Below are 9,963 nucleotides of genomic sequence, written 5' to 3' on the forward strand. Positions count from 1 at the left end.
AAACCTAAACTCACCATGATATTTGGGCTATTACATAGGACAAGTGATCAATAGAGACTCTTACATAGGACAAGTGATCAATAGAGACTCTTTGGCATGAGTCTTTTTTATACTCTGTACCTATTTTTCTGTTTTGGGGTTGTTTTTTTTTTACTGTATAAATGGAAAAAACATTCCTAGCATCAGGGAGACCCTTCATATTGCTTTGAAATGTTTCTGCCATCTCACTGACTTTATAGGCCAGTGAATTTTATTCTCTATATATCATAATCTTGATGATAAATTTATACGGTGACGTGAGATCATGAAAACAGGGTCAGCTATATACACACATATTGAGATAGAAACCATTGGGTATGGTGGAATTTGCCTGTAGTCCCAGCAATTTGGGAAGCTGAGTTTCTTGAACCAAGGACTTTGTGTCCAGCCTGAGCAACATAGCAAGACTCCATCTATTTCTCTCTCTCTCTCCCTCTCTCTCTCTCTCTCTCTCTCTCTCTCTCTCTCTCTCCCTTGTTTAATCATCTAGCCCCAAATGGCAGACTCCCATCACTTAAACAACAAAAAAAGAAATGAAATAAAAAGAGAAATGAGTGAATGAAAACATCTAAAGGACAGTTACAAGTTCCCTGGGTAGGAAAGAACAGATGTACTGAGATAGAGGGTACAGTGTGGGCAAAGGCACGGAGGTGTGCAAATACATGGGAAGTATAAGCACTAGGATTCCCTAGAACCCTTCCACAATGAACATTTTCCATATAGAACGTTTCTTCACAGAATGCGTCTCTCAAAACAACGCTTCCCTGCCAGTATTTATATTAGAAAAATATTATATTTGTGTCCCACAACAGAACAAATTGTTTAACAAAGTGATGAGGGGAGTCCATGGAGAAAGTCTTCAGGTTTATTCTAAACACAATTGGCAGCAAATCAAAGTTCACAGAAGACAACAGGAAAGGTTCTAGCTGTCAACTGAGGGGACACACAGCATGCTATACAGGCAAAGCAGCAGCCAACCAGATTAACTGTTGGGTGGACAGTTTTAAATATTTCAAACTGTTTTGAATATTTTCATCCTTATTGTGCCACAAATAAGTAATACAAATATTTTAAAAATTTACATGCTAACATGTCTGTTGCTTATATATAAACATTTTACTGTGTTTTGTGTTTTAAGGAATTGTTTGAAGAGTTTTGGTTGTACTGTAATGCTCTACCTTTTTTCCCATTTAAAATAATAGAAATGAGGCTGCTGGTTAATGTCTTCTTGGCAATGATGTGAAGTGGGAGATGTCTGTATTTCTGTAAGGCAAGGGCTGGAGGGGGCAGAGGTAGACCTTGTATATGACCTGTGAAGGAGCCTGGACTTCAGACGGTAGTGAGTCAGAGGTTTGTATGCACAGCAGTGACATGTAGACATGTGTGTATTTTATCAACAGACTCGAGAGGAGTTTGAGTCCAGCCTGGACAACATAGTGAGGCCTAATCTCTAAAAATAATTTTTTTTAATTAAAAATAAAACATAAATAAATAAGTTCCATTTTGGTTAGTTTCAAACAGCCTTAATTGCTTTTAGCTTCTCTGGGACCAGGCAGATTGATGGGGGTTCATTAACCATTAGAGGCAAGGTGGACATAATTATTACAGTGAACAGCAAGGCCATAGTGGCAATCGGGGTGCCTCAATCTTTGACCTTCAGGGATCTATCAGAACTCCCCCAGTCCCCAGTGGGACTTTAGATGTGATTGCTATTCTAGTCTAGTATGCACATTAACCATAATGGACCCTGATAAATAAGTGGGGAAATACTCTTTTTTGAGAGAGAATATAAGTCTACAGAGGTAAGGAATTTTGTCTGTTTTATTCAACGATGAATCCTAGTTCAAGGAATAGTCCTGGAACTAACTGGAGCCCAGTAAATACTTGCTGAATTGAATCAAGTTGAGAGTCAGCCTTTTTGCAAGTTGAGTTTCCTGTTTCCTGTTCATTTCTAGGGCAGTCAGTGTGGTGCAGTGTGCATCCATCTTCCTCCCCCACTGATTCAACTCCAGCTCCTGGGCTTGGGGTGTGCACGAGGGCCTGTGTCCTGACCACCATGGCTGGGTGTGTGCTGGAGGGAAAACATGTCTTCTTCCACAGAAGGACTTGCATTCTGCCATCTTGGAACCTGGGTCTGACTGCTCTGGCCCCTCTCCCATGCCCAGAAACAGCAGGGGCAATTGCTTCACACAGGAGTCAAGCCCAATACTGCTGCAATCCATGCAGACAAAGCCCAGGGTACGGTACTGGTCCCAAAGGGCCTCCTTGGCTGGCCTACAACTGCATCCCATATCCAGCATGGAATCTGTGATCAGTAAATATTTGTTGCATGAAGAATGAAGGAATTAATGGCATAGCTGAATATTGTTACTGGGTCTCTCCTTCAGGTCTACCTCAGTTTCAAAATATATTTTAAAGAACATATTTCCTGGATCCTTGAAAAGTTTTCTCCATCAGAGGAACCTGCAGTCATAAACTGGCAGATTCGAGTGTTGTTCTGTTCCCGGGGAATACAGAATGGTAGACCTAATAGGACACCCCACCAGCACTTCTCCATTCCTTTAGTTATGCTGCAGTATTATGTGGGGTGAGGAAGAACTCTCCCAGGCCACGGTGCCCCAGATCCACCTCACAGAGAGCGTTTCTGGCTTCTTCCTGGAACTGGCAGTGGCCCTGGTCTGCCAAATTCTCATAGACTAGAAGGAAGCACAATTACGGTTCCTGTACTGCCCTTCTCCCAGGGGAAGACTTGCAACTCATTTTAATTCTACAGCCTGTCCTGGAAAACCCTTTCATCCATTCATTTATCCATTTATCCATTCCCTCCCATTTACCCAGCACCATCCTAGATTCTGGGTATATGTACTGCGTAGAGGAAACCAGGTTCAACTCCTGCCCTTGTCCCTGCTTCCCACTTCCCCCACTAAATCCTGCTAGAGCACTTCCACCCTTAGTGTGTCTTGCAACACTGAGACTTCTCCAGGGAGATGGGAATGTCCAGCCAGCAAATGCTCAGACCCTCCTTTCAAACGCACATGTACTCACAAGGACTGTGCTAAGTTCAGAGTTAAGACAGAGGCCAGTAGCAAACTGAACCACGGTTGTCTATTTTTGTTTTATTGGAACGCAACATAAAATCAAATAAATATTAACTTATCAAATTATTAATTATTTCATAAATAATATTAAGTTAACAGACATTTTACAGAATGTTACGTTAAATAAGAAAAATGCATATATCAATTTTGACTGGAACAAACTGGAGGAAAATACTTCAATGATTCTGATATCTGAACTGTATCTCAAATATTTTATGCATTCTGCTTGGTGAGATGAAGTATCAGTATGCCTAAAATGTTGACTTTGCCTCTGAGGTTTCATTACACTGAAAATTAAGTTCCCACCCTTTGTTGGCCTTCATTCTCTTTGCAATAAGACGTCCTCCTCCTCCAAACTCTTTGGCTACAATAAACCAGTTTCATCTCAACGTTCTATTGTCCATTCGGTGTTTATCACACCAAGAAACTCTTGCAGGTAGTCTATGAATTGCTTTACTCTCCGTCTTTCTTCTCCACACTTTTTCTGTGGAAAAAAATGGCAATAGGTATTGTAGAAAACTGTCAATTTTTGTAGAAATAGGTATAGCCAGTCAAATACCCCATATGGTTTTCACAGAACATTTGTAACTTACTTTTTGGAGGTCAATGTAATTTTTAATTGCAGATAAATTTTGGAATAGTTTTTCTACAGCATTCTCTTGTTCAGTTTGATTCTTCAGTGTGTCTATTCCCTGAAAGATTTCTTCAGTGCATAATTCGTGCTAAATGAGGAAGATTGTAAAAATGTAAATAATCAAAACAAGGTATAATAATTTGGTCTATTAGCCATTCCACAATGTATATATATTTCAAAACATCACATTGTACACAATAAATGTGCACAACTTTTACCTGTCAATTCAAAAAGTTGATCAATTTTAAAACAAAAATTTGGTCCAAAATGTTAGGCTTTGTTTTGTGGTCTTTACATGAGTTCCCTTCTCCAAAGAGTTTTTGGCTTGTTCCTTTTCCAAGTGGCAAACCACCTCATACTGAGATAAAATTTTCAAAAACAAGATGTAGTTTATATAATTACTGAGGAGTTTTACAAATGATAAAAAATAACTACTTAACCAGAAATAAAATGTTTTGGAAGTTTAGCACGATTACATTACTCATTGAACTCACGTCAGGGTTTCCTTTTATAGTTTTAACTGGTACTTTTATACTTAGACCAATGAAATGATGTATTTTACATTTTAATAAGACCAGGACATCTTCCAAATGTATACAATACCACTGTATCGTCATGTCACAATCATTTAAATGTGTAGAAATTATTAACATAGGGCATTTGTTATATATTTTAGTGACTGCTGATCATGATTCCAAAAATATAACTCTAAGTTGCTAATACTTTCAGAAAGATATTGGAGTCAGAAAGGTCACAGATAATCAGAACTCAATAGAGTGTAGCAAGCACTCAGTATGGAATTCTTCTAGAAAGAATCCTCGACACGAAGCTCTTTAGGATGGAGAACCTATGTTACCAAAGGACCTGATTCACTTGTTTAATGGATTCCACTTGTTGAAAAAGTCATTTCTAACATTCGTAAGCACACACATTTGCATCCACACATATGAAGACAAAATAGAGAGAATTGAATAGTTCCAGTGATCACTAATGATATGTGGCTTAAAATATAAGATTTACTTATTTATGCAATCATTTTATTGAATCATAATTTAACTTACATGTTTATGTACAGGAACAGGAATCCTCAGAGTCTGAAAAGGAACAGAAATAAAATCATTTTTAAAGCACTCCAGCATTTATAACTTTTAATAGAATGCTTGCTAGTGATAGGGATATCTATCTATGTATTACTAACATGTTCAGAATTCTATTATTTATGAGATCTTTATATATAGTAAATAACTACCACAAATTAGTACCTATGCATTTTAAAGACTGTAAGAATCAAAAAGAAAATTACCTCATTGTCTATCAGCAGAGCTCGATGGGTGGAAAGCAGTGCCAAGGTCTCTTTCACCAGTGTACTCATGGGACTTTCTGTGGGAATGGCACAAACGTAGGCAGCTCCAAGAGCTAGCAAACTCAGATGCAGAAGCACCCTCATGGCTCTGAAATGCTCAACGTTTGCCTTTGGCAAAGAAAGTGCCTATTGCAATATTGCATAGCCAACCAATTTATTCTCTTTCTTTGAGGAAATGAATAATTCTAACAATCAGATAGAGAACACCTAGAAATGGCATATTGTGAAAGTAAATGTTTCCAATGCCCTGTATCTTAGAAAATAAATTTATGTTTATCTTTCAATAATAAAAATCCCTATTTTCCCCCTTTCAAAAACATTTTCCATTACAAAAGAAAATCTTTGGGTTGATACATCATTGCCCCACATTTGCATTTCTTAAAATCATACATAAATGTTGGGAATGTTTTTTTAGATTGTTCTGTCTTAAAAGAAATGGAAAATACTGGTGGGAAGATAGTGATCACAATAGAGACTACCAAAACTTGGCAGAGTCAAGTTGCGTTTAGTAGGGTCTTGATTAGAATCCTTTCTGTTGTCAGTGACTAAAAACTTAATCATATAACCAGACAGTCCAGGAATGGAGTCGCCTTTATATCTTACTTGCTTCAGTGACTCTTCCTTGACTTTATTCTCAGGCAGTTCACCCACTGAGGTCCCAAGATGATGTCTAGACTCCAGGATCTGTATGTATTCAGTTCATGAGCAACAGGAAAAAGCAAGCGTGCTTTTCTAGCTGCTCAGTCCAAATCCCTAGAATTCAGTCTCTTTCTGACAAGGGTCACAAGTTCACCCTTGAACTGGGACCGAGGTATGGGATCTACTGATCGGCTCTCCCAGAAGCTAGAGGTGGACCTCATCCCACCTAAACTGCATAGCTGAGGAATGTAGGATCCTACATAGTAGTAGTGAGAGGGAGACACCAGTGCTGGGACGGCAACCCATAAATATCTGTCACAGACACATAACACATGGATGTAGCCTCTCTGTTGTGTCCCACAAGGGTCGGGCTGGGTGGACCATGTATTTGTAACTGGGGAAAACAGCCATGGTTCCTTAAGGCTCAGACCTGTAATCCCAGAAAGCAGCAAATAAGGCTCCTTTCCAGACCACACTCTCCCTTCTTCCCTGGCCTGAGCACACATGATGGAGGTGTTGGTCATTGCTTTTATCAGAGGGTTTCGGGGAGCATCCCAAGGTGGTTCTGTGTTGGCAGCCTAGAAGCCTGACTTTAGAACTGTCCTGAGCATCTAGGACAGACCATTCAGAACACAAATTGCTACCCAGAATCCTCTTCCAAAGCTGAATGCAGATCTCTATAAGAAGCAGAGGCAGCTGGAAGGCAGGCACAACTTTAATACGACTGTAATCCGAGCTCTCCACTGGTAGGATATAAGTAGTGTAGGATTTCAGTGGCAGCCTTCCTGTGTCATGTCTGGTTTTGTACATGCTGAAGTTTGGGGGTCTTTGTTAGACGTGTCTGATTAAGAAATGTTTTCCTTGAGACTGTTGGAGAGATCACTACTAATTTATCAGAAGATAAGAAAAAAAAATCACAGTAGGCTTGGTCAAGGTGCTCTTAAAATGGTTCTCTCAGAATGGAAGCTGGGTTCTAGTAGGACCTTCTCTGTCAGAGAAGGTTATAAGAAGGATATGAGTGAGTTCTCTCTGGTTCCCCAGATGTCTTTGGGTTACACTGAGGAAATATGAGCTCAGATAAAGGTTTTAGAGAAATTGTCAAACAACTTATTTTAGTGCCTTAACTATACAAAGTTCTGAATGCTTGAATTTTTTTCATGAGGCCACCCAGGCAATCTAGGTAGCAGCAAATTGAGAAACCACTGTACTAACCTTCACTAAGTCATCACGCTTATTATTTTTAGGGGAGTAATACTGGCTGGTGATGAAAATGAGTGGAAAAGGCCAGGTGCGGTGGCTCAGTCTGTAATTCCAGCACTTTGGGAGGCTGAGGTGAGCAGATTGCCTGAACCCATGGGTTCTAGCATGGCCTGTGCAACTTGGCGAGACCTCATCTCTACAGTAAATAAAAAAATTAGCCAGACGTGGTAGCCTGTAGTTTCGGCTACTTGGAAGGCTGAGGTGGAAGGATCGCTAGAGCCCAACAGGTTGATGCGGGGGTGGCGGTGAGCGTGTCACTGCACTCCAGCCTGGGCGACAGAGCAAGACTCCAATTCAAAAAAAAAAAAAAGAAGAAAAAAAGAAAAGAAAGCGAGTGGTGGAATGGGCAGGGTGTAACATGACAAAGGTGGTGGGGTCTACATAAGGTGGAAGGTGCCATTCAGCTCCAACGGAAAGTTGTCACATGACACACTAGGGCTTATGTTGCCAGGTCATCCGGTTTTTAAAAGAAGCCTGAAATCCTGAATATTATATATAATCTCCTGATTTTCAAATGTTGGCAACTACATAGTGTGCCATTTTGTAGTCTCTGTTTTACAGTAGAACAATGAGTTCCTGTTGGAAGGATAGTTATTTAAAAACTGTTATTTAAAATAGTACTTTTGGGGGGTTAATTTTTTGCAGAGATGGGGCTCTTGCTATGTTGCCCTAGGCTGGTCTTGAACTCCTGGGCTCAAGTAGCCATCCTGCCTCAGTTTTCCAAAGTGCTGGAATTTCAGGTGCGAGCCACAAAGCCCAGCTCAAAATTGTATTTCTTAAAAAAATTTTTGATTGGAGTAAAATGCACATAACATACAATTTACTGTCTGAACCAGTTTTTTTCAGGACCCCAGCTGGTTAGACTGAACTATCTGAGCCATTTTTAAGTGGACAGTTCAGTCAAGTACATTTATAATGTACAATACATCTCCAGAGTTCTTTTCATCTTGCAAACTGAAACTCTATACCCACTAAAAACAGCTCCCAATCCCCTCTTCTCCCAGCATCTTGCAACCACTCTTCTACTTTCTGTCTTTATGAATTTGACTCCTCTAGGTACCTCATATAATCATGCAGTATTTGTCTTTTTTATGACTGGCTTATTTCATTTTGCATAATGTCTGCCAAGGTTCTTCCACGTTGTAGCATATGTCAGAATTGCCTTCCTTTTTAAAACTGAATAATATTCTATTGTATGTATAAACTATATTTTGTTTATTCCTTCATCTGTTGATGGACACTAAGGTTGCTTCCATTTTTTGTCTATTGTGAATAATGCTGCCATGAACATGGATGTAAAAAAATTATATTTCTTACAAAGTTCTCACAAGTAATTAACTTTTCCTCTATAAGTCTGATCTCCCCAACCTGACTATAAACTCTCCCAGAGTAGGGAATGCAAAACAACGTATTTGGAGGAGCTTTATTCTTATTTTTATTTTTTTGAGTTAGAGTCTCACTCTGTCACCCAGACTGGTCTCAAATCTCTGGGCTCAAGCAATTCTCTCACCTCTGTCTCCCAACGTGCTGGGATTACAGGCGTGAGCCACCATGCGCAGCAAGATAAAGTGCCTTTCTAACTACATCTTTTTCAAAGTACGTGCCATTAACATGACTTATTGCCTTGTTGTCCTGGATCACCAAGTTAAGGTAGTGTTTATTAAGTTTTTCCAATGCACAGTTACACTTCTTATTCTTCCCCTTTGCATATTGTTCTCTTTAAAAACAAAGTCACTCTGTGCAGCCCACACTTAAGGAAAGAGGGATTATGCTCCTTCTATTTGAGAGAGTGGTGTATCTATATGAATTATTTGGAATTATTTTGCACAGGAGATTAAAATCATCAACTGTTGTTCGGAGTTTTACATTAATAAAGCTCCTTCGCCGGGCTCAGTGGCTCAGCCTGTAATCCCAGTGCTTTGGGAGGCCGAGGCGAGTGGATTGCCTGAGCCCGTGGGTTCGAGACCCACCTGGGCAACTTGGTGAGACCTCATCTCTACAATAAATCAAAAAATTAGCCAGGCGTGGTAGTGCGTGCCTGTAACTCCGGCTACTCGAAAGGCTGAGGCGGAAGGATCGCCGGAGCCCAGTGGGTCGAGGCTGCAGTAGCCAGGGTCATGTCACTACCGTACTCCAGCCTGGGCAACAGAGTGAGACTCTGACTCACACAAACAAAAAAAAGAATGACTCTTTATCTCTGTCATCTTCCTTCCAAAAACCCATAACCTCTGTCTAGCCATGAGAAAAACACTACACATACTCAGATGGAAAGATAAAATGACTGACCAGTACTCCTCGAAACTGTTAGGGTCATCATAAAGAAGCAGAGTCTAAGAAATTATCACAGTCAAGAGACCTCTGAAAGACAAGATGACAAAATGTAATGTGGCATCCTGGATGAAATCCAGGGACAATAAGTAAAACTTAGGAAATTTGGGGGGGAAATGGAGTTTAATAATGTACAAATAGTGGTTCCTTAGTTGTGACAGATGTACCATAATAATGATAACAATGGGGGAAATTGGGCACAAAGTCCACTGGAATTCCCTATAATATCCTTTTTTTTTTCAGCTGGAGTCTCACTCTGTCACCCAGACTGGAGTGCAGTGGCCGCTCCCGGCCACCGCAGCCTCGACCTGCTGGGCTCCGGCGATCCTTCCGCCTCAGCCTTCCGAGTAGCCGGAATTACAGGCACGCGCTACCACGCCTGGCTGATTTTTTGATTTATTGTAGAGATGAGGTCTCGCTGCCCAGGCAGGTCTCAAACCCGTGGGCTCAGGCAATCCACTCACCTCAGCCTCCAAAGGCGTGGGATTACAGCCTGAGCCACCGAGCCCAGCAACTATAATATTCTTAAAACTTTTCTGTAAGTCTAAATTACTTAAAATAAAAAGTATATTCAAATAATACTGCAAATTGAACAAAGTTAA

At 40.3% G+C, this 9,963-nt stretch overlaps 1 protein-coding gene across 2 annotated transcripts; it reads right to left on the reverse strand.

Annotated features, from left to right (window-relative positions):
* Positions 1 to 3,136: 3,136 nt before the first annotated feature.
* Positions 3,137 to 5,254, reverse strand: IL5 (interleukin 5). Of its 2 annotated transcripts, none has more exons than XM_008056927.1 (4): positions 5,075 to 5,254; positions 4,833 to 4,865; positions 3,731 to 3,859; positions 3,137 to 3,621 (listed from the first exon to the last, which is right to left on the reverse strand). In XM_008056927.1, the coding sequence occupies exons 1-4, from the start codon at positions 5,216 to 5,218 to the stop codon at positions 3,523 to 3,525; spliced, it is 405 nt and encodes a 134-aa protein (XP_008055118.1). In that variant the 5' UTR covers positions 5,219 to 5,254; the 3' UTR covers positions 3,137 to 3,522. The 2 variants fall into 2 exon arrangements, with proteins under 2 accessions (XP_008055118.1, XP_008055117.1); XM_008056926.1 differs by having other exon boundaries at positions 3,495 to 3,621; positions 3,727 to 3,859; positions 5,075 to 5,235.
* Positions 5,255 to 9,963: the final 4,709 nt, after the last annotated feature.

The sequence above is a fragment of the Carlito syrichta genome, unplaced genomic scaffold (assembly GCF_000164805.1).
Source record: "Carlito syrichta isolate Samal-C Ts95f unplaced genomic scaffold, Tarsius_syrichta-2.0.1 Scaffold302579, whole genome shotgun sequence".
NCBI classification, from domain to species: Eukaryota; Metazoa; Chordata; class Mammalia; order Primates; family Tarsiidae; genus Carlito; species Carlito syrichta.

Bases quoted from the DNA above. Each gene is read 5' to 3' on its own strand.
- IL5 (XM_008056926.1), bottom strand. From the start codon at position 5,218: ATGAGGGTGCTTCTGCATCTGAGTTTGCTAGCTCTTGGAGCTGCCTAC. The intron at 4,866-5,074 runs GTAATTTTCTTT...GTTCCTTTTCAG, and splicing joins CTCTGCTGATAGACAATGAG to ACTCTGAGGATTCCTGTTCC. The intron at 3,622-3,726 runs GTTACAAATGTT...TTTTTTCCACAG, and splicing joins CATTGACCTCCAAAAAGTAA to AAAAAGTGTGGAGAAGAAAG.